Source organism: Capsicum annuum, chromosome 12 (assembly GCF_002878395.1).
Source record: "Capsicum annuum cultivar UCD-10X-F1 chromosome 12, UCD10Xv1.1, whole genome shotgun sequence".
NCBI classification, from domain to species: domain Eukaryota; kingdom Viridiplantae; phylum Streptophyta; class Magnoliopsida; order Solanales; family Solanaceae; genus Capsicum; species Capsicum annuum.
Genome location: NC_061122.1, coordinates 32,879,484 through 32,905,176, shown reverse-complemented (window position 1 = coordinate 32,905,176; position 25,693 = coordinate 32,879,484). Strand labels below are relative to the sequence as shown.

At 32.9% G+C, this 25,693-nt stretch overlaps 1 protein-coding gene across 7 annotated transcripts; it reads right to left on the bottom strand.

Annotated features, from left to right (window-relative positions):
• Positions 1-11,002: 11,002 nt before the first annotated feature.
• LOC124889507 (actin-related protein 2-like) lies at positions 11,003-15,878 on the bottom strand. 7 transcript variants are annotated; one of them, XR_007048556.1, is made up of 5 exons: positions 15,674-15,872; positions 14,481-14,584; positions 13,917-14,110; positions 13,077-13,187; positions 11,003-11,176 (listed from the first exon to the last, which is right to left on the bottom strand). XR_007048556.1 is itself a non-coding variant. In XM_047401437.1 (4 exons), the coding sequence occupies exons 2-4, from the start codon at positions 14,540-14,542 to the stop codon at positions 11,093-11,095; spliced, it is 279 nt and encodes a 92-aa protein (XP_047257393.1). In that variant the 5' UTR covers positions 14,543-14,584; positions 15,674-15,878; the 3' UTR covers positions 11,003-11,092. The 7 variants fall into 7 exon arrangements, 2 of the variants coding, with proteins under 2 accessions (XP_047257393.1, XP_047257394.1); XR_007048558.1 differs by having other exon boundaries at positions 13,077-14,110; positions 15,674-15,874; XR_007048555.1 differs by lacking the exon at positions 13,917-14,110 and having other exon boundaries at positions 14,398-14,584; positions 15,674-15,868.
• Positions 15,879-25,693: the final 9,815 nt, after the last annotated feature.

Sequence of the window (25,693 nt, the reverse complement as noted above, 5' to 3'; positions counted from 1 at the left end):
CAAATACGTACTATAAACATCACATACATGATTTTACTACCCCATAATATACAACGTATTTCACATATACTGATCAGATGAATTATCGGTTAGTTTATCTTATGTCATTAATATACCTTCACTATATAATATTATATACTATATATATACCTATACATACACACACATATATACACTATCGACTATATCAAGTTCTAAATACGTACTATATATATCAAATACATTCACGAGTATATTATTCAATAATATAATGCGACGTATATCATATACATACTCTGATGAGTGATAGATTAATTTGATTAACTTACATTAATATAACTTCAACATACAATATATATTATTACTTCTATCGTTTCAAATCAAGGTATTCAATATGTTTGGATAGATTCTACTAGGTTTTGACTACATCGTTCATCAATCGATCACTACATCATATATATATATATATATATATATATATATAAAGAAATTTATATATATGAACTCTTGAATGCGGACTATACACATCACATCCACAAGTATATTACCTTACAATAAAACACATTTATTATATTCTGATGAATTATCGGTTATATATTAGGTTATTATGACTGCAATAGTAGCATAATATCATTATCCCAACGGTATGATATATATATACACATATTCATTATACAAAGATTATGCATGTTTAACGTCATTTAACGTATATACAAAGGAAAATATTTATTTTATATATTAAAAAATAAGTAAAAGATAAAGACCATGTTTAACGTAATTTATTTATTTTATTTGATATATTTTTAGTGTAATTTTTTCACAAAATCTAAGGTTGATTGATTTTTATTATTATTATATTGGTTATTGACTACATGTGATCAATGTAATTTCAAAAATAATATATTAGACTATATATATAATTATTTTTTAATAAAAACTGTCCACAAGTGGTCGGTTTCCTAAAAATTATTTTCTTTTTTTATTTTAATTAAAAACCGACCACTTTATAATTATTTTCTATTCTTGTTTTAATTAAAAATCGACCACAAGTGGTCGGTTTTTAAAAATTAATTTCTTTTTATTTTAATTAAATACCGAACAGAAGTGGTCGGTTTTTTAAAATTATTTTATTTTTTTATTTTAATTAAAAAGTGGTCCTTTCTTTAAAATTATTTTTTTATTTTAATTAAAAACCAGCCACTATTGGTTGGTTTTTTAAATTATTTTCTTTTCTTATTTTAATAAAAAATCAACCACAAGTGGTCGGTTTTTAAAAAATAATTTCTTTTTATTTTAACTAAAAGTCGACCACAAGTGGTCGATTTTTTAATTTTTTATTTGTAAAAAAAATAATAATTAATTTAAAAATTATTGTAATGATTATTTTGAAATTTTAAAATATAAAAGCGACCATTGTGGTCGATTTTTTTTAATTAAATACCGATCACAAGTGGTCGATTTTTTAATTTTTTATTTATAAAAAAATAATAATTAATATAAAAATTATTGAAATGATTATTTTAAAATTTTAAAATATAAAAGCGACCACCAATGGTCGCTTTTTAAGAAAATATTTTAAAAATAAAAAATTGACCACATATGATCGGTTTTATTTCCGACCACAATCTGTGGTCGATTTTTTGTGGTTGAAAATCAGTCTTTTTTTTGTAGTGACGGATAAATTCTCTAGTGATTTATTTAAGAAATGATAGTAACTCAATAGGCGTCTGTCTGTCGTGACTAGCAAAAATGGATCGTCACACTTACTCTGTCACTAAATATACATAGTAATTTTTTTTTTGTAAAAGTTACATAAACCCACAATTTAAGTTTCATTTATTACAAAAAATCTCATCTCTCCTAACATATTATAAAATCCAATTTTTCTCTAAAAATACATATACATAACTTTTTATGTATATGTCGACCCTGTTATGTATATGAATCGACTTCGTTATGTATATGTCGATCTTATTATATATATGTCGGCTTTGTCATACTTGTTATGTATATGAATCGGCCTTGTCATCTACAAAAGTTTCTATGTATATGTCAGTTTCGTTATGTTTATGAATCGGGAGAGAGTAAAGTAATTAAGAAAATGGAAGAGAGTGTAAATAATTCTAATAAGGTTGAGATTTATGTTATTTTTACAAAAAAATTTCTTAAAAAAAAAAAAAGAATAAAGAAGATACTACACCTCTGTCCAAGCAAATTGTTACGATCCGAGTCTCTGTCTTGGATGCAATCGACACTTGAAACTACAATTGGCCCGAGCAAATCAATTGTCCTGCCGTAAAACTTGAACATGTACTATAAGATAATCCAGAAGCTTTGAGAATTGCATATTAAGCTGAACATTGTAATATAAATATATCAGAATAAACTTTTTAATAGCTGAAACATGACATGAATTCATTTAAAAGTGATTACACTAAATTCATTAACTGTTTATAATGCCTCTACTAGCATATTGAATATTGTTCATTGGGACAAGGCCCCTCGCTACCTTCATACCAAAATAGCTAAAGACTGAACTACAAACTAAGGGGTCATATCTAAAACCTCTAGATGCAAAGAGGGCTCATCGGAAGCTGAATGTACGAGCTAATGGAATGACTGACTGTGAGCCTGAGTTTGAACGCTGAAATCTATATCATAAAATAATGTAACACAAAAGTAGTATCAATACAATTGAATATATTGATACACGATATATTAAAAAATTGAATATATAGGTATAACATAACAAAAATACTTTAAAATTAAACATGATGAATAGATAAGCAGAATCTCAATAAAAAGGATCAAAACTGGGATATGAGAAAAAATCATTAAAAATCCTTCATAAACTAAAAACATAAGGAAAAAAAATCTTTATTGATAAAGCTAGGACAAGTACTAAAGCTGTTTAGCTGAAATATAGCAATTGAGTAACTAAAACTAAGAAAATAAAATGGTACGCGGATAATTGCACTATACCTTGCGAGGATATAGGACTATGTAACTGGAGAAAATGGAAGGAAAGATATCTTTTAAGTTTTGAGTGAAAGATTTGTGATATTGACCAACTTAAAGGGTTAAACATAATTAAGAAACTTGATTAAGTTAATTGTGTACTTGATTAATATTTTCAAAACTTTCTAATCTTTTCAAAAATATAAATCAGCCCACACCTCTCTCCTTTCCAAATCAACTGCCTCTCTCCTCTCTCTCTCAATAGTACTCTCTCTCAACTCTCTCACAACCAACAGTTTTGCAAAATTTCTCCCTTCAGTCCCCGGCAACTTCAAGCTCCGGCGACAAATAGCTGGGCGAATTTCTTTTCGACTTTCAACCGTCAATCGACGTAACAAGCAGTGTTCTCCAGCGATAACAACTCCGAGTTCTTCGTCGTCCCATTTCTTCTTTCATAGGTAAAAATTTATGTCTTTTTAGTTATGAAGAAACAGAGGAACTTGAACCAATTTCTCTTCTAGTATTGGTTAACAATTTCAATATTTCATGCTTAAATTTGAAACGTGGACTAAATAAAACCCTAATTTCTAGCATTTCTTTTCTTTTCTTTCTGGTGTGAAATATAATTTTTTGTTGTTATTGTATTTCTTATTGTCGAACTGTAGATTTGTGTGTATGTGTGTTGTGTTGGTGTTGTTGGGTTGATTTGTTATTTTTCTTGGTAAAAATGGTGTTGCGCTAGATGAACCATCTGGCGCAACAGATGAACCATCTGGCGCAACAGATGAACCATCTAGTACAATAGATGAACCATCTGATGCAACAGATGAAAATCTGATGCAATAATAAAAATCTGATGTAACAGATGAACAATCTAACAAATCATTCATCTGTTGCGAAGACGACTCTTCTGTTTGGAATAAATCTAAATAATATTGATCCCACAGATAACTGATATTGCAACAAATGAGTGATATGTTTCAACAAATGAGTCATCTATTTTTATTATTTCCAACGAATTAATTATCCGCTGCAACAGGTTGGTTATAGGTTGTAACAGATAACCTACCTAGTGCAATAGATGAGTGATCTATTTTTATTGTTTTCAATGGATTATTGATTATCGGCTTCAGTAGGTTGGTTATAAGCTGCAACAAATGAGTGATCTAGTTCAACATATGAGTGATCTATTTTTATTATTTCCAATGAATTACTCATTCGCTGTAACAGGTTGGTTATATACTGCAACAGATAACCTACCTAGTGCAATAAATGTATGGTCTATTTTTATTATTTCCAACGGATTACTCATCCATTGCAACAGGTTGGTTATATACTGCAACAGATAACCTACCTGGTGCAATAGATGGGTGATATATTTTTATTGTTTCCAATGGATTACTCATCCGCTGCAATAGGTTGGTTATATGTTGCAACAGATATCCTACCTGGTGCAACAGATATGTGGCCTATTTTTATTATTTTCAACGGATTACTCATCCACTGCAATAGGTTGGTTATATGCTGCAACAGATAACCTACCTGGTGCAACAGATGTGTGATCTGTTGGAACTTTTATTTTAGTATTGTACATATTTGATTTACTGTTATCCTTTTTTAATGATGCATTAATCAATTATAATTTATTTTATGTTCCTGTTAATTTTAGATAATATGGCTCCCAAAAGAAAAGAAACCGAATCAAGTTCAAGTAAAGGAACAAGTGAAATAGCTAGGCTATATTCACCACTCTATGAGCTTGCTTTATAAGCGTTATCTCAATCAGGAGCAGAAGATGATGAAAATGGGGAGAAGGAATGTTTTAAAAGAGAAGATAAGAATGCTAATATCCCTTCCACCGAAGAGTTGGTCAAAACTTTCAGCATTAATCGTTATCCTATAAGAATTCAGTGCGATGGTACCACAGATTTAACGGGTGATTTCGTGGTTAAGTAAGCCATGGAAAAATCTTTCGATGCCTTCAGAAAAATACTTCAAAAATAAAAATTGGATGCTTATTTCAGGGACATCCACTTTGGGCAATATCTTAATTTGCCGGAGGAAAATAATGCTCATTTTCAAATAAAAATGGTATATGATCTTCTCAAACGTAGACTTATGTATGAAAACAAAGATAAGATGGATGAGGTGTGGATAAATTACTGTGGCATACTATTTGTTTTGGTTAGAAGGAGTTTGCCATAGTTACTGGATTAAAATGTTATCCTCCTTCTCCTTCTCAAGTTGTACCTATTCTAACCCATAAAAAAACATCCCGCACACCCCAAAAAGGCAAAGGCAAGTCGAGTGATCGTAATGACCTAGTGTCCTTTGTTGTCCAAGCTTCAAAAACATTAATTTGATAGAAATGTTGAAAGGTAAAAGACTTTCAAAGAAGCACATGAAATCATTGTGCTTGGTTTGGTTTGTAGATAATGATCTTTGGGCGAGAGACGTTAACAACAACATACCACTTGATTTGATAAAGCTCTCCGAGGATCTTGAGACATTTAACAGCTATCCTTGAGGTTATGAAAGCTTCAAAATGACTGTCAAACATTTGTTGACTCCTTTAATGCCAATGACAGTCAACTTATATGGCTTTCCATGGGCTTTCATGGTAAATGTTTCTTTAATTATGTCATGATTCATTTTTTTATTCAATAATGCCTTTAATTTATTGTTATTATTTTATAGGTTTGGGCATTTGAAGCCATTCCTTCTTTGAGACAAGAAGTGAACTACTAGGAAGAAGTTTTTTGATGGTTGTCGGTCAAAACTGATAAAAATGTAAAATTTCTTGATCTCTTCAACCCCGCGAAGGAAGCAGTAAGTCTAATTCTAATTAAGTTTTTATTTTAATTAATGATTTTTTAAATGATTTCATCATCATTCTAATATATGTGCTGATTTATTTTAGATTGTTTATCTGTGGCTTGTTCCAACCAATCGAGTTGAAGATACAATTTTTTCTTACTTTACGGTCTGCGCAAACTTTATTGGACCCTAAGGTCATTGATAAAATAAAGAAGAAATTGTTTGGAGTAACAACCATCACAAGAAAAATAATTTTGGAGGGTGAAATTATTGTTATTGATGATGGTAGTGGTAGTGGTTCTCCTCTTACAGTTTTTGAAACAACAAACCATTATGATTATGATCATACTGGTTATACATATTTTTTCACTTTTAGCGAATGTTCTGCATGCAAATGTCAAGAATGTAAGACAAAATATGATGGAGTTATTAATACCATTAATGTATTAACTGCTTCTGTAAAGAAGATAATATCTAAGGGAGGCCTCATTCCATCAAAGAGGATTTCATATCCATACACTCTACTAGAGATCAAGGTGGCTAAGAGGAGAAGAAAAGAAATTTCTAAGGCATCATCAATCATTGAAAAAAGCAAAATTACAACTCCATCTGTCTTTGTCTTGCACCTTTAATCAATGTACAAGGGCCATAGAAGAGCAGCATGAGCTGAAGAAGGTGAATGTATATCATCTTTTCTAACAAATAAATAGATACGTCTGTTTCAACAGATTATACATATGCTAAAAATTATCAAACAGATATGTACATCTGTTGCAACTGTCATATAACCTGTTGCATCAGATGTGTTATCTGTTGCAACATATGTTCGTCTGTTTCAGCAAAATCAAACAGGTCTTAGTACTATTTTAATTTGTACCAATAGATAAGTCATATGTTGTAACATATGAGTCATTTATTTAAAATTATCATACATCTCTGTTTTACCTGTTCGAGTTTGTCCCAATAGATGATCCATCTGATACAATAGATAATCTGTTGTATATCTGTGATTAGCATTGATAATTCTGCTTTCCAGATGGATATCATAGTAGAAGCTATTATTGAACAGCATAATATCACAATTGATAATCCATCAACTGCTTCCATGGAAGAAGAAAAAGTGGAGCCTATCAGTTCAGGAGAATGGAAGCATTACCCGTTTGAAGAGTTTAACATCGCGGATAAGGCTCCAAAAAAAACTAACAAAGTTAATCAACGACTATTCAGGATGTATTGCCGATGGGCTGTTAAAGCATCTCGCCGGCAGGTACATAAATCTTTTTTTAAAGATATCGATTTATACAATTCTTGTTGTAAAAATATGACATTAACACATATAAATTATGTGGAAAACAAAATGACGAACACTACAAAGTGAAAAAATAGTCTTGGTTTTGATATGTTCGACTTTGCTGTTGTACATCCAGGAATAAAGGATTGGTTCTATTTGATGTCACAGCCCCAAACTTGTTGGAATAATGAGGTTTACATATCATACATATTACTATTAATTAATACTTTATTTAATTGCATTTGTGTATTAATTTTACTGTCACGTAATCTGAAATGTTTGATAATATGTGCAGCACATCAATGTTATTTTTTACTGCCTTTGAAAGAAGGCCAAGTTGAAAATACAAGAATAATACAGATACACGACAGACAATTATTTGTACAAAGTTTACATCAATAATGCCTATGATAGATTTTGTCAACAATAACCGAAAGTTTCCCGAAATGAGGAATGTTTAATCAATATCGTCAAAGGTTTTATCATTCCAACTGACTTACCTTGGCATTTGATCAACGAAGTATAGATCCCAATCAATTGTGGTGATGAATTCTATTGGGTGTTGGCTGTCATCGTTCTAAAAGAGAGGCGCATTCGAGTTTATGACTCAATATCATGAAAGAGACGTTCTGGGCCGTCGTTTGAGATACAAAAGCTGGCTAAAATATTGCCTACTTACCTTGATACGAGTGACTCTTCGAACCAAAAGGTTCGTACTTATTGATCGACGATTGAAACATACCGAGATAAAATGGGTAATCCATTTGATGTAGAATATGCTGAAGGAATTGCTCAACAACCCCTTGGTAGCCTGTAACTATCATGATTTAGTTTTATTTCATAAATTTCACAACGCTTACATGAACTACAAGATATGTATTATCTTTTTTTTTTAAACATAGGGATTGTGGTTTTTTGTTGCAGCTTACATCGAGTATTCGAGTGATGGATTACAATTACTAAATGATGGACTTGATGCTGGATTACTCCACAAAATATATGCTAATTTTTTATGGAATAAGGAGAATCAAAAACTCAGAAACCGTATGCAAGCGACATTAAAGATCCACGACGATCAAAGCCGAATTCCATGGCACCGGATGAAGAACAACTTGTCTATATTGAGTAGATATTTATAGCTTAAGCCTGTCAAAGTAATAACCTCTCCTTGATAATTGTTGGCACCAAAGGTTAAATTGTTGATTTATTTGTAGAGATCATTTGTATCCATAATGATTTTTTTTACATTTCATTTATTTATTGAGTTATTTCATGTAATTTCTGAAGTCTTCGATTTATTTTATGTTGTCTATGAATATAATTTAATCCTTAGTTTTGAACTTATTAATTGAAATGGAATACTAGATTCAAATATCACAACAGATAATACATCTGTTACAACTTACGACATATCTGTTGAAAATTATCAAACAAATTTAGACATATGTTGCAACGTGTAGGTTATCTGTTGGAAATTATCAAACAAGTCTTCCTAGTTTTTTTATTTGTTCGAATAGATTACCTACCAGTTGCAACAGATAGACTATATATTGCAATAGATTGTATATCTGTTGCGACAGAGACTGAGAGACATTTGCATAATGCAACAGATGACCAACCTATGACAACAAATTATCAATCTGTCACAACAGATATACTATCTGTTGCATTATAAAAATATCAACTTTCGTCAAACATAAAAAATTGTTATGGTGTTTGTCTTTGTACATCTTCTTCTTTATACACAAGTTCCAAGCATTTAGTTAGTAGCCCATAAGCCCAGACCTCTTACATCTTTTCCATAGTGGCATCGCACAGATCAGACATTTCTGTGCGGGTCAGCAAACATTCGGCACGCGACATTGCTTTTATTTTTTTGAAGGTCCATGTCCTTGTTTCGACATTCAAAATCCCATGCTTTCTTCATCAAAACTTCCACTAGCAAATGATCTATCAGTTTACTCTGCCTCAATAAGCTGGGGAGCAACTCCAATAGTGGCTGCATGTGGATACAAAAAGCAACATCGTCGAAGACAGGTAAGTTGCAGTCATAAACCTTAATCTTTCCCTCCTCGAGAAGTATCTCAATAGCGAAAAAATGTTTGACTTCCTTGTTCATGAATGCAAGAATACTCTTTGCCTTGTTCTAGCTCTTGCCATATGGATATATCCGCTTCCCTCTAACATAGTTAATTATATCTTTCTCCCATTCGTACGTAGAAACTAACCAATCGAATCTCGGGCCACCGAGAGTTTTAGCTAGATCCCTGAGCCCATTGTACATATTCTTGAAATTATTGTAGAAGTTGAGGTCCATTATCCTATCGGCAACATCATAAGCATCTAGGTATGATAATTGCCTGCCCCTCATGAGGCAAAGAATTTCATCAATATATTGTGATATAAGAAGATAATTTTTAAATAAGTTAGTAATTGTAAAGAAGAAAAAACATAATGGAAAGATGCAACAGATGATCCATCTATTGCAGAGGGTTCACTGAATTTGTTCACAGATTACCCAGCTAACGCAACTTATACAATAGATGTTTAATATGTTGCAACAAAACAACCACCAGTTACACCAGAATACCAGTTGTTGCAACATATGACACATCTGTTGCGTAGCTTCTTCTTCATAGAGTAGATTAGAGGGCTAGGTTAGGAAAAGTAAACTTACCTTATCCACCTACCACTTACGCATAACTGTCATACTCCTAAAGTCTTGGTAGTCAATCATATGCATGGTGTATTCTTCTGTAGGCTTCTTCTTCTTGGGATACTTGGCATTTCGCAGTTCCGTCATCTCTTGGTTGCCAAGTGTTGCTTATATGTCTACCTTCTTTAGTGGCCTCGGAATTTCAACAACTTTTGGAGAGGGGTGAGTTGCAATCTTTTTATTTTCAGACTGGAAAGTATTTGAGCACTTTTTCTTTTCTTCCTTCTAATCGTCACTGTAGAAGTGTATGGCTCTCTCACCTTCTTGAATGGTATGACACCCCTTTTGGATTTCAATTCCTCAACAGCTTTAGATATAGCCTCTAATTTTTCAAGGAGTTTATCCTACCTGTCCTTGCACACTTTGTATTTGCAATGAGAACATGAGGGTGAGGAGGGGTGAGAGGGACCACTGTAAGGGTGGGAGGGACCGATGTAAGGGTGAGAGAGACCTGTGTAAGGGGTGTTTTCAAACGTATTTATTTTTTCTTGAGCATCAACATGCTCATCATCACGACTAGCATCAGCATAAGGATGACTTCCACCAACATCAATAACTCCACCAACAACACCCTCAGAAGAAGCACCTGGATCTGTTGAAGTAGGTTGATCATGAAGATTTTCAACATTAGGTTGACCTTGGCTAACTACTCTTCTTATGGTTGTTGCTCAAGCCAATTCCTTCTTTATTCACTACAAAAAAAGGGTCAAATTACGGGTGTTAATTTTGGGTGTTAATTTTAAGGTTTGCTGGGGTTTGAAACCCCCGCAAAATGTAATTTCGACAATTCCCAAAATCCCTCACAATATGAGCTGTCACAAGCAAGTTGCGACAGTTTTTTCTCGACCCCCATAATTAATTTGCGAGGGTTATTTTGCGACGATTGGCCCCCCGTAATTCTAAATTTAATTATTTTTATAATAAATTTTTATTTAAAAATTGCGGGGGTTTAAAACCTCCGCAATTTATTTTTTTAAAAAAATTTAGTAGGGCCCATCAATTTCCAATAACTAATTATAAATTCTAAATTTAGCTCAAATTTAATTATTCCTTTAGGCATAACCTATAATCCAATGTTCAATTCATATATCATTAATACAACACGAGTAATTAAACATTGTAATTTACAAGCATATCAAAAATACATTGAACATTAAACTTCAAAATTAAAGTTTCAACATTAACATCTTCAAACTCCAAATTTTCAACACTAACTAGTATCTTCAAACTCCAAAATCAAATTTAAACACAAAACCTTCAATATTCTAAGATTCACTCCAACCATACAATTACATCATCATAATTGAATATCCAAGACAAATGCAACAAAATCAAAGAATGTCATTAGGATCATTATCATCACGTGATCTCTTTGTATCCATGGGCGAAATGGGTCCGCTAGCCGCATCACTTGGCTACATAAAAATGCAAAGTATAAAAATCAATCGATAAACTTTCAATCCTTATTATAAAGGACAAGTTATAGTGAACATCATTCTTTAACACCTTGTTGGAAAATTTTCCAAAGTTTCAGAGAAAATCAAGCCTCTATAGTGAAATGTCGTTATAACGAGGTGACATTATAGAGATTTATTACTAGATTACTTACTTTCTATTCAATTATGTGTGACACATTAATTTTTTTATTTGTTCTTAAAGAATTTATCATGACCAATCAAACATCACCACATAAATTGAAACGGATAGAGTATGCATGTGTAATTGTGTATGTACGTAGAGTCATGGAATCCAATACTTGAGTAGTAACGAAACAATACTTGACACTGCTAAGAATCCAATCAAAGCAGGTGTTAAATACTATGTTTTACCAGCTAAAAGAGGCAAAGGAGGTGGTCTTATTTTGTCTAAAGTTTTTAGTAGAGTTGGTTGTCCCAAGACATTATCCAAGCCACTAATGAACTTAACAATGGCCTTGCTGTGGAATTCTTTCCTGCATATCCAAATAAAACTGGTAAAATCATTCTTAGTAACAACCCCATAAATGTCAAGTTCTATTTTCCTAGTAATGTGATATCACCTAATTGTGCCAATTTTACTGTGTGGAAGTTGGATAAAAAGTATAGATATGTTGTTGGTCGAGGAACCTTAGGGGATTTGAAGAATATAGAGAACTGGTTCATGATTTTGCCACGTCGATATGGCAAACTCTCCAAAGTTTATAATAACTCTCTATAATGCTCGAACTCTTATGTTCACTATTAACTATTCGTGGCATCATGTCTCTGTTTCCATATGCTGAGTAATGACACAAATATACTAATGCTGTCTTTTGGATAACCTAACAATGTCCCTATCTGTCCTAAGTCATCTATTGTTGTTAGTGTCCCTCCAACACTAATGGAGGTTTGTGATCGAGTTCATTACAAGTGGTATAGGAGCAGCCTCACATCAGATTTTGGTGTTCAAGCGTGGGTATCTATCGTTCATGGAAATTTTGGATAGAGATCAATTTTGGCCCCTCCATATATTGTTATCCTGCACCTCAATAATTTTATCTCCTTGCACACTACTCAAACTTTAAACATACACCCCACTTCACTTCCATAGAATTCAACAAACCATAACATTATCACATCAGTTCCTTAAGTTTAGCATATAACAATGTGATGAATTCATTCTTAAACCAGATGCCAATATTATTAATAAGGTTCAGATTTATAAGCACGTCAAATGATCACACTCAAGAATACTGTGCAAACAACACCAACATGTAAAGCTCCGGCATACTTTCTTAACATCATCATCCTACACCTTTAATTCAATCCTCAATGCTACTTCAACATTCAAACAATTCTATCAAAACTAAGAGAAAACGACAGTGCATCACATGTACATGGCGTGTCACTTTCCTAATTTGAAGAATAATTTGGTTTTGCAAAACTAATTTGGTTTTGGGAGTTGCATTACTTATGAAGCTCAACAGTTAGATACCAAAGTATATAAGAGAAGGATATAAGGCGAAAAGAGAGAGATAATTAAGGGGATACTACTACAAAAGAGATGGCAGGAAGGTTCCCTATGTCCTAGTTGCAACCTAGAAGTATATACAAAGAATCTAGGAATATACAGTGTAAGCAGAACTCTAACAATCCTGAGGTGAATTGGAACTCAAAAAAGGCAAGACTTCATTTCACAAGAAGTAGCTATAACATCTGGTTTAGCAAGCAACTGTTGAACTAGTGAAGTTACAACCCAGATTTTCTTTTTCCTGGAAGAGCTCCCTAGTTGTTTATAAATGCAAGAGAAGTATCCCATCTTTCATTGAAGGGTAAGAATAAAGAGAGAGATGATTACCTTCAAGTCTTGTTCGATGAAGGATTCTTCATATCTTAGCATTGGCCTCCCTACAACACAAGGGAATACAGATGTGGGAAAATTCTCACCCACAAAGCCACACTTGACATACTGCATTAGTTCATTAAAACATTGAGAATTGACACACAACATTATACTGTCCATTTATATATCAAAATAGATTAGAAAAATGTATTAGGACTACCATGACTGGCCCCAAAAGAAAAGTCTAAAAGAGAGAAACAAACATAAGAAAGAAAATAGCTAGAATCATTAGTTACGTTAAGCAAATGCTTGGTACAAAAACTCTTTCACTTGATACTGAATAGCAGGTTCCACTAGGAAAGGAAGAGCATCATGCTTGAGTTGGTGGATGATGATCTCCATAACGAGAAATTAAAGTTAAAGCTTATATCTTGTGAAGGAGAAGTGATTGTTAAGGATTTAATTTTCAAGAATAGGTAAACATTTGATCATGGCATACTAAAAACCAAAGTTTTTCTTTCTTTTTTTATATAAGTCAAAACTGTACTTTATTGTGTAGGGATGAAATGTATCTAAACAAAATAAACTAAATTTTAGGAGAAAATCAGAAAACTTTGATATCACACAGTGTAGTGTAATAATGTAAAGGAAAAAAGAGGGCATGGAGTCAAGTTAGCTGATCCGGGAGTAATTAAGAAATAAGTAATATATTGACACATTCAAAGTCACCAACCTGTAATCTGCTATTAAAGATCAGTTTGGTTTTACAGTTGGGGAATACAACAGATTAAAAGCAATTGTGTTAAAAAATGGATTCCAAATGAAATTCAAGAAGAGAAAGAGAATTAATAATACCCTGGTGTCGTTGCAAACAATGACATTTTTACTGTCCATATTGTAGTTACTGACAGAAGAAGCTTTTTGTTGTTGTTAAGGTAATGGCCGTGGATTGGACTAGCTCCGATTACCAAAAGTTAAACAAATATATTTCGTTTTGCACTTAGGATAGGACGCGGGATCGACAGAACTCAGTCGTTTTGGCTCAAACCCTGTATTTGTTTTAAGAAATTCATTTAACATGTGCACAAATTATTAATTTCAAACTCAATAAGATTAAACTCTCGAACTTATAAGCTTCAAATCCTAGCTCCGTCCCTTGAGGGAGCAAACTATTCTCCCAAGACATAACTAATGCATATTAGATGTTACTGCTCTTAAAAGTTATTGTGGAAATATGAGGAATACTAAGCTAAGAGAAGACTATTTGAACTCACAGAATAATAAAACAGACAAGAGATATGGTGAATCTATGCCCAAAATAGCAAACTAAAAGCACCTGATGTCCTTTTTCTATTAGTATTCTGCTTGGGAATTTGAGTGTAAAAGAGTGAAAATTGGACTAGTAGTGAGTGCTTATACCAATCTGGTAAAGCAATAAAAGCATCAGAGTGCCTATCCATTTCTGCTTTCCTTTGATGCATATTTGCAACTGCTTTCACTTCTCCTACTATTTCACCAGTTAACTGTGGAAAAAAAAGTACAAAATATTCAATTTTTTTCAACTTCTTGAAATATGTGCCCCCTTTCTTGGGTGAAATTAAGACAAAAAGAGGTGGTGGGGGTTAAAGGGTCAGAGAAGAAACAAGTTCTTGATGGAGTGTAGTGGCATTAATCCAGTGAAGTAATGATGAGCATTTCAGAAAAATGGAGTTAAATTGACCCAAAAATTTAGATTTTCAAATAGTATAGTCACCAAAAACATATACACAAACCACATACATGTATCGTGTGTTGCTCAGACTCTCCAAAATGTTATTGCACCCGTGTCGGATCCTCCACAAACGCACAACTTTCAAAGGACCCGATACGTACCTATCGACATTTTTGAAGACTCCGAGCAACATAGCATGTACCAACTCTCACTAACAACCAAGAAAGAAAAATACAAGAGCTAAAATAGCAGCAACAAAGTGAATAAAGCATGCTATTCAGGAAAAATCAAAGAAAAGCCAAATGCCAAAGTACTATGAGGATGATATATGGATAAGGCCAATAAGGACCAAGAATGAACCAGTTCCTTTACAACCCAAAAAAAAAAAGAAAAAGAAAGCACAGATATTAATATTTATGACAAGAACCATAGTTAATAACTAGTGTTAACAAGAAACTAACTCAAAGTCTCAACTCATAAACCATGGGAATATACTATTGAAACTTATTTTTTATCAAGAAAGGCCTAATAGATGGGCATGCACCATGTTAATAGCCAAGTAAACTTGTAAACAAATGCTTTTGGCAGCACAATAAACTGGTAATAAGCAAGCAATGACAGAAATTGTATTCAAAATAAAATCTTCAAGTGAAGTTCCAGTCAAATTCCACTTCTGCAGTTCACAGAGTGTATTCCTAAGGTGTATTCAGAAGAAAATCTTCAAATTTCAGTCACAAAGTTCCAACATCCATAAACAACTTTTGCCAAGTAAAGTTCCAAACAACTTCGACTACTACAGTTCAACTTAAAATACTCTTCTTTCTACTTCAACTCAAATATCATCCATTTGACCTAATTAAATCCAAGCACAGAAGTCAATTAAATGCAATACAGGACTTACATTAATCTGTCAATACAGGAAAGTGCACCAATCTCGGAGTCCAGCTCAAGTGCATGCAATGGTCGGCCGATCGGATTCAATTTGGTGGAAAATGTTAGAGAGGGTCATTTGGGGAAAATGAGAGGGTGATTTGGGGGAAAATGAGAGTGTCAATTAAACGAGAGGGAAAATTGTGGCCAATTAAAAAAAAAAGAGAGGGAAAATATATTTTTATGGGATAAGTGCTATATTTTCAATTGATAGCGGGGTTTAAAACCCTTGCAAATTTATAAATTTTAGAAACATATTTTTAACCTCCGCATTTCATATAATTTTACGGAGGTTAAAATAACCCTACAAATAAACCCCGCAATTTTATTCATTTTTTGTAGTGATTAACTCTACCATTAGGTCTGTTATTATATCGACAAGACCTAGAGTAATAAAAAAAGTCATCCCCAACTCCTGCTCGGTAGACATGATCCAAGGATGCACAATCTATAAAAAAATAGACAGATACATTTAAATCATATAATAATAATTTGCAGTCAGTTAGGTTACATGTTTACACAGTCAACTTATGCAATAGATGATCTATCTGTCGCAACAGTTAATATGTATATCGCAATAGATGGGTAATATATTGCATCAGATTACCCATCTATTGCATAATTTGCAGTAGATGGGTAATCTGTTGAGTCGAGTTCAGAGAACCAGAGCAACAGATGGTTAATCTATTGTAAAATATGGATCGTCTGTCGCAACAGATTACTCATCTGTTGCACTAATTGCAGTAGATCGATAATCTGATGCAACAGATGACCCATCTGTTGCAACAGATGACCCATCTGTTGCAACAGATGGCACATCTATTTTAAATCTTTCTTTGAGTCAAATTATTTTACTTGAAAGAAGACGTACTGCATCATCTGGAGGGTTAAAGAGATCAGCCTCCTTAACTCTTATGTTGTTCTTTGCAGCCAACCACCTAAGGATCCTTGGACGATAAACCTCATTTGGGTGATCCTTGGCCTGCTTTCAAAGGTGAGGAATGGCTTCAAATGCTCAAGCCTAAAAAATACAAATAGGAGGCAAGCAAATAATTATTCAATATAAATTAAAGGACGATTAAACAAATAGTGATTAAAATTATCATGAAAACCCAAGGAAAGTCATATAATATGATCGTCTTTGGGGATAGCTTTATTAGTAAATATTTAACAGTCAAGTTTTAGTTTTCATATCCCCAGGGATAATCATTGAATTTCTTAAAATCATCAGCAAGCGCTAAAAAATCATCTTCTATGACTTTCTTGATGTTTCTTGCCAATATATTACTCCTTGTACTGCTTTGGTATGGTTTTATCCTTGAGATCTTCTTTCAAATCCACCGCTTTGCAGCTAAGTCCAACAATGTCCAATAACCCATCTATTTTTTCCTTGCGTTTGTTGGTTTTTGTGGGTGGTTGCTTAGACAATGCCTTCCTTCTATTTGATGGTGGTGGTGATTTGTCTATCCTGCTTGCCTTGGACCTTATACGAGTGGTTTTCTTGGTGAGAGGTTCTTATGGACGATCGTATCCCAAGGCCGTCACTATGGCAAACTTTTTCAAGCCAAAACAAACTAGCATGCTATAGTTGATCCAGATTTTATCCTTCTTTTTTCCCTTTCCTTCGAATCTTTATCATTACCTACGCACTTTATCTTGCGCTTGAGAAGATCATATACCATTCTCATTTGGAAACGGGCAGTGTGGTCCTCAGGCAACCCAAGAAAGTATCCAAAGCAGCTCTTCTTAAAAATTCTATCTATGTTTTCATTCGTCATAGTTTTCCTAAATTCATCAAAAGGTTTCCCTAATTGACATTTAAGTACAATATCACCAGTTAGTTCTGCAGGGTCATCTATTATCATCGCAACTTGAAACCTATCAATGCTAATAGTTTTGACCGCCTCATGCTGGGATTTCGATCTTAATTCACTCCCCATTGGTGATGCATTATCATCATGTTGATCATCGTCCTCTTTCTCACTTTATACTTCTTCCTCTTCTTGTTTATCATCATGTTGATCAACATCATCTTTATCACTTTCTACTTCTGCCTCACTTTTATTTTCCTCACCAGCCTCTATATACCCTTCTCCACCTTCCTTTTCATAACTTTCCTCAGCTTTATTTTTTCCTGACTGAGATTGTTCAGGAAGTTTCTCTAAATCCATCTGTACTTTAGCTTTTGTTGTTGGGTGGTAAGAAGTTGATACACTTTCAATTTCTGTTCTTTTGGGAGACAACTTTTAACTACAAACAACTGAAAAATAAAAAATACATTACATGTGATGTCTGCATAATTTTTTTAAAAAAAGGTAAGAGAAATTTCAATAAATTATTATATGCCACATTACAAAAAAAAAATACTCTAATGGATATAACCCATTAGTTGGAACAGATAGGGAGTCTGTTTAAAGACCTATTTAATATCTCCCAACAGATGTTCCACCTGTTGCAACAGATGGACCACCAAAATCACCACCAATGCCACCAAGAGCACCACCAATGCCACCAGGACCACCAACAATGCCACCAAGACCACTAGTATTACTACCAAGACCACCAATGCCACTAATACCCGCATCAAGACCACCAATACCACCACCAATACCACCAATGCCACCAATACCAACACCAAGACCACCGACACCACCACCAAGACCACTAATACTGACACTACCACCAACAACCACCAACAATACCATAAATACCATCCAATAATATCACGACAATCAACGAAATACTTCGATCAAAACTAGGGTTTTATCAGATTCTTTCTATGTTTTTTAGCATCAAAACTCAAAATTCTTAACTCATTCTGGAAGGTAATACAACTAAAAGTCTTCTTTTTTCATCATTATCTAAAAAGCCCTAATTTTCAGAACAATGAACAAATGTAGAACTCTTCTCGAACTCTGTTACCTGCGAAGATAGAGAAAACGATGGATACAAGCGAGAATGAAGTCAAAAATAACATCTATGTGGTAAAAAATGGAAAGAAAATCGATTTATTTTGAAGGGTTGAGCAATATGTTGAGTAGTTGTTGTCTCTATTGTAGAGATAGAAATAAAAAAACGAGAAATCGAGATTTGAAATGATGAAATATTTTTCCCACAAATGGATGATTTTGTATTGGGTTGATTTGTATTTTTTGGAAATGACAAGTTTTGAAATAGTTAATTTGGTCCGAATTGACCTTAATTATTTTTTTAAAATCAATTGCAAAGAAATTTGTTGCGATAGACTAAGCTGTTGGAAATTTTCAAACAGATATTGATATTCGTTGCAACAGATGACATATCTATTTGAAAATCTTTATTTTATTTTAAATCAATCTTCTGTCCAAAAGAATAAAGGTAAAATACTACTAAGACGGTAAAAAATATTTCTTGGATAACTCCATTTTCAAGATAGACACATTGAAACTTTTTTAGTTTTTTTGACACAAGTCTTGAAAAATTAAGTAGTTAGACACTAGGTTGATATCATCACTTCTTATATACAACCCTAGCACACACAGAGTTTATTGGGATATATTGTGTGTTAAGTCTATTAGGATTATTCTTTATATACCACATAGTTTATTATCAATTCTATTTTAAGTCTATTAAAAAATTTAATTATTCAAATGAACAGATGAGCAGTCGAGCATTTATAACACATCAAAAAAGCGGCTGCACATCTACTTACACCCTATGTCGATTGGGTATACACTATCTCCTTGAATTTCACCGATGCACGTGTCTACCTACAACTGATCGGGAAGACCAAAGGCTTCTATTTTGGTCTATATAAACAACCATCAACTATACACAATATTCATCTTCTTCAACCCAAAGAAAATTGATAAATATGACCAGATGCCGAGCATTTCGCTCATACCTCGAAGGAGAGTTCATTTCCAGCATAGCTACGACATTCTCCTCCTCTGTAATGACCTGGTCCGTCTCTTCTATGACCTGGTTCAGGACAGAGCGCACCTCCACCATGAACTTCGGTGTATCACTTTTTTTTTATGGGTGATAATGGAGAGCCTGAACATGCAGCCCGAAGAGTTCATCACTCCCAACTATCCCCTTAGTTTAGGTTTTAATTTCTACCGTAGTTGTAGTTATAAGTTCATTACAAAGAAGCTTTCATGGATAGGGAATTTATTAGAAGAAAATTTCTTTTTTTTGCCCTTTTTGCTCATATTTTGTTGTAAATATTGTGTTAAACCATTGCTTCAATGAACTTATGAAATAAGTGTTTGAAATTTTGTTGTAATGCTCTTTCTGTTTGTCTCTACATTAATCATATAATTTTTTTCTTGTTTGAAATTTTGCAATTCCCCCTGTTAGAAGATGAATGAAATAGTTGTTAGTGTCAAAAATAATTATATATATATATATATATATATATATATATACGAATTCATATATGCTAATGGATAATGAATCAGGTTTATCGACGATTATGTAGGTTTCTACAAAATTAGTTGCACGGTCGATATAGTATATGATTGATTGAGATCAGTAACTATGAGACTGTCTACGTAATCGATGGATTCCATTATGCAGGTTCATGAAATATAAATAATTAAATTAATGTAATTGTGTCGACTGTAAATCATAGACTTCAAGCTTTGTCACTAATATACCATACTACTGGACCTCTTGTATAGACCATAAATATAATCGATGCCTTCTCATGCATTGGGTAGATGCTAAATCGTATAGATCCACACTCAATCAATGCTAAGGTATATACGGGTTGGGGAAACGGTCCAAAAAAATATTAGTACATAGTCAAAGATATAAATAATTAAATAAGTGAAAGTGATTTGAGGGCCTTATGTTGTGGCCATTATAAATCCTAGACTTAATGCCTTGTCAATAATATATCGCATTGGTTTATTGCTCTTAGTAGCATATTAAAAAAAAGAAATAATGAATAAATAAAATAATAAATAATTGAATTTTATGCAATTAAAGGAGCTTGAACAAGTCATGTGATTGTATAAGAGTCCAAGTAAATTGGAGAAGTTGATCAAAGATGTGTGCGGATGGGTAGTGGATGAACAAATGAATTCTTAACAACATACTTATGCTTTGGTAAACATTGCCCTAAGGATGTTGGTTGTTCAACGAAAAGTCATCACCTCATACACCTTTGATCACCACTTTCAATTTACGTGGACTCTCATATGATCACATGACTTATTTAGGCTCATTTAATTGCATAAAATCTAATTATATATTATTTTGTTAATTAAAAAATCCTTTTCAAAATATATTCTAGTCATGGTCTATGAACATGTATCCTCGTCTAGTGCATTTATTAATGAAGTAGTCTGTAGTTTATGCTAGTCTATGCTTAGTCATTTACTCGACCTGATATAATCTAGAATAGATTGAGAACTACTTTCACAATTAAATAACTAGACGAGGATATTTATTTATAGACCATGACTAGCACATATTTTGAAAAAGATAATTTAATTAATAAAATAATATAAAATTAGATTTTATGCAGTAAAATGAGCCTAAACAAGTCAGGTGATCATATGAGAGTCCACGTAATTGAAGGTGGTGATCAAAGATGTGTGAGGTGATGACTTGTGTTTGAACAAATGTTGAGTTGTGATTGAACAAATGAATTCCCCACAAAATACTTGTGCTTTAGGTAAACATTACCCCGAGGATGTTGGTTGTACAACCATTATCCATCCCCACACATCTTTGATCACTTTCTACAATTTACGTGGACTCTTATACGATCACATGACTTGTTCAATCTCATTTGTCTGCATAAAATTCAATTATTCATTATTTTATTAATTAATTATTTCTTTTTTTCCTAATATGCTACTAAGGGCAATCAATTAATACAGTATATTATTGACAAGGCTTTGCGTCTATGATTTACACTGGACACAATAGATGGACCTCTACAACCCATGGTAGTTATTGAATTGGTGACACAGTGCAACATTTAACAGTAAACTTGTTGGTCGTCATTGTAAATATATGATTTATTCAATTGATCATACGTGAAGTCTAAAAATTATAGAGAACAACTTCTATAATATTTGTCATCGACCTTCATAAATTAGTACGATAGCTGAACTTGTAACACAATGCAATTAACTATTTAATCTAACAAGACAACGTAACAACTGAGCACAATTTCATCAGTAAATGTCATCATTGACATGCCAAATATATGTAATTCAATTATCCATAAAAATAACATTAAAAAAAATAAATCATTAAGAAAATTATTTGTTCCAAACCACCGAACTACATGTTATCATCATTGAGTTACTTAACAATGCCCATCATATCCATCTTATTTTCTTCATGTTTTTTTCTCCTTTTCTTCTACTTCTTTCTTCTCATTTTCTTTCTTTTCTTCTTCTTCTAATTTGTCCTCTTCTTCAATATTTTCGTCCTCCTGTTTAGCTACTCCTTCTTCATCAACTACTTTCTCTTTTTTCTGTTTTCTCCTCATTTTCTGCTTATTCTTCAGTTGTCCTCTCCTTATTTTCTGCTTATTCTTTCTCATCTTGCTCATTTGCTGCCTTCTCTTCTTCTATTTCTTCTTCTTCTTTCTTCTCTTCTTCAGCCTTTTCATCTGCTGCAGCAATGTCAGTCACTATGACTGCAAGTTTTTTAAGGTTTACTTGATGCCGGCTACTAGGGGGACTGTCGAGATGCACTGCATTATTTTGAAAGGATCACAAAAATTATACAGGAAAATTAAATTGGAAGAACTAAAATAAATTAGTTTACCTTCATCTTGTTGCTTGTTCTTATTGTTCTTATTCTTCTCGATTCTCCTCAACCTCTCATCTCTAACAAAATAGGAAATATCCAAAACATTTTTCTCGAGCATAGCAACATGCTCATGCAGGTCATCATCATTAGAAGTTTCTGGTGTAGTTTTGAGTCCAGTTGAACCAGCATGATCACAAGCACGTATTGGACTTGGAACATAATTGTGACCACCCAAATCTTTGTCTTCGTCCGCGACCTCCGTTGATAAAGTTAGGATAGTCATGCCTTTTATCTGTGCCTTTAAGGCATCGATGGACGTATCCTTAAATTCATCCGTGTATGGCTTAAATGTTTTCATGTATCTCTGCTCCATCTAATGGACAGTAGGGGTAAGGTACGGGTGCACAATCTATAAAAAAATAAATATAAATTATACGACATTCACTAATATATAATATTATTATGATATTATAATAAGTATATTTTACCTTTATATTGTATCCTTTGTACTTAAATGGGTCGCCTTCCATTATGTTATCACACTTCGACGTGTGATATCTAAGAAGACGGGGAACGGGCAAAGGACAATCCAATGACTTACCGGTGTACCTTTTCAGATGAGGAAAGGCAACGTATATCCAAACGTACAATCAATAGAAACATAAGTAAATCTATAGGGTCTATGTATTATTACATAAATAGGTAAGAGTCTAGAATAAATCAATAAGATGGTAGATTATAAGTACCAGAAACACCCATGGAAATCCATATAGCACGTACGATGCATTATTCCTCTTTACAAATGCTTCTTTTTGCTTGGTCAAATCAATCATCTTTTTCAAATAGCTCAGTATCAGCCCAAACGACTCTTTTCTCTATGGATACTCCTCGAAGAAATCTAAATCAGCCGCCATATTGATGTGGTCTGAATCCACCTTCTTTGACAGATCCTTTGCCAGCAGCATCGAGTGCACGAACCAAATGAAAGCGCACTTCAAATTTTGTTGATTAGTCAACCTATTACCCTTGATCAGGCTAACCAACCTTGAGGCAGTAATGCTCTTATTCTTCGTCACCTTAAAATGAAAGATTTCACCATTTTAGAGGACTTTGTTCATTTTTGATTTATGGGGATATACTGAATAATTCAGCTCCATAATCAGAGCAAATTCTTTTTAGCTGAAACAAGCAGGCTTACCGTTCACATAGAACCAAATTCCATGCCATTTTTTATTAATTTTGATACATCGCAGCAACACATAATAGACCCTCTATCCATTAAACTTAAAATGTTCTGGCATATGCCTCAAGTGTCTGAAATAAGTCTTCTTAAAACCAATATACTACTTTTTCTCAACAAGAATCCTTCTAAATTCTTGATAGACTGCCATTCTTGCTCTTACAAAAATCTTTGTAGGAAGAGAACCTAACTCATCTATCCAAGGTTTTAGGCCATACGACTCAACAGAGATATCTCTCGCACAAATTGGCAAGGATAGGGGATCATCATCCTCCCCATCTCCACTGTCTCTCCTGTCCTCTTCTTTACCGCTATAAGTTTTACTTTCTTCTTTGCTTTCCCCTTTGCTTTTTACTTTAGTAGCCTCAACATCGTCACTCTCATGTGCACTACTCCGTCATATTCAAAAATATCGGCAAGAAATTTTTATTCAGTTTCCGACTCAGATTCATTGACTACAACTTTTTTGCTCTTTGAAGTTTTGGAAACTTCTTCGACTTTCGCTTCCTACTGCTAGAAGCAGTGGAATCTGGCCTTTTAACTACTCTATGAACTCTCACCATTTATGATCTACAACCATAAACGAATATATAATGGTTGAATTATCGACCACTAGTCAATTAATAAAAATAGAAAAATGCAGCAAAAATAAATTTGTAGTGATTGATCTATCAACCACTGGTCTATTAAGAAAAATAACAAAAACGCCTTGGATGAAACATGCAAATCAAGCTCCAACTTCTCCTGATATTGGTAGTGCAATACACAACAACAAAAACACTATTTAAATGCGTCCAATTCAATACAACAAATTCAAAATCAATACACAATATAAATACAAAAATTTTCTAGTCATTATCCAAAGAAAAACACAATTAAACATGCAGAATCGATAATGTTAACTAAAAAGACTCAAATTTTGATTAAAAGTACCTCAACACAAAGAGAAGACAAAATAAATATACTAAAATGGATCTAAACTGATCGGGGTAGAAGATTAAACTTACCTGAGCAGGAGAAACTGAAAAATTTTGACTTGGGAAGCAAGAGTCTATACAAACTTTTTTCTTTCAAAAATTATGAAAAAAAATCCGGTAAAGAAGAGGATTTGAGGAGAGGGAATAGTTTTTGAATTTATTAAATAATTTTAATAAATATTTGAAAAATTAATAAATATAAAAAGGGACCGTATTGTGTTTTTGATAAAGTTGTATTATCCAAATTAAGTTTTCAAAGTGAGCTATTGGAAATTTTCAACAGACATTTGCATTTGTTGCGACAGATGACTGAGCTATTGGAAATTTTCAAATAGATATTAAGATCTGTTGCAACAGATTACTTACTTGATTTAATTATCAAATAGACATTTGCATCTGTTGCGACAAATGACTGAGCTGTTGAAAAATTTCAAACAGATATTGATATCTGTTGCAACAAATAACATATCTGTTTGAATTTTTTTTAATTTTAATACTACTAAGGCGGTAAAAAATATTTCCTTGATAACTCAAAAATCTCCTCATTGAGTATTCTTATCTTGTCTTTTCAATATTACCCATCTTCCTCAATCCCCTCAAGTTATTAATGAATATTAATGAATATTTAAACCCATGTCTAGAATTATCTCTCCTTCAGCCCTAAATTAATTCATCTCTCTTCTTTTTCTTTCACTCCTCTTTAGAGTTATCACAGCTATTTATTTTTTTCCCTTTTTTCTCACCTCTTTCTCATAAGGATCCTTTTTAATGTCAACCGATCTATATCTTTTCTCAACTAAAATTGTTGTTTGGATCTTCTTGCTTTTGACATTATAGATATGGTTCATTGTTGCTCTTTCATTCTCATCTTTTTCTTTGTAAGTTATTTAAATCAGTTATTTACATTTGTTTTTTAATTTAATTACCCTTTACCCATATCATATTTATTAAAATAATTTGAAGGAAAGGTTACTTTTAAGTCATGAATGAACGAACCATTGTTATTATTAAAATA

What these genes read in the sequence shown, in the direction of transcription:
- LOC124889507 (XM_047401437.1), bottom strand. Translation starts at nt 14,542, where the DNA reads ATGCATCAAAGGAAAGCAGAAATGGATAGGCACTCTGATGCTTTTATT. An exon ending in TAATAGAAAAAGGACATCAG is followed by an intron (nt 13,127 to 14,397) that starts GTGCTTTTAGTT and finishes CTTGTGTTGTAG; the next exon opens with GGAGGCCAATGCTAAGATAT. An exon ending in TCATCGAACAAGACTTGAAG is followed by an intron (nt 11,177 to 13,076) that starts GTAATCATCTCT and finishes ATTTTTATGTAG; the next exon opens with CCAAGTGATGCGGCTAGCGG.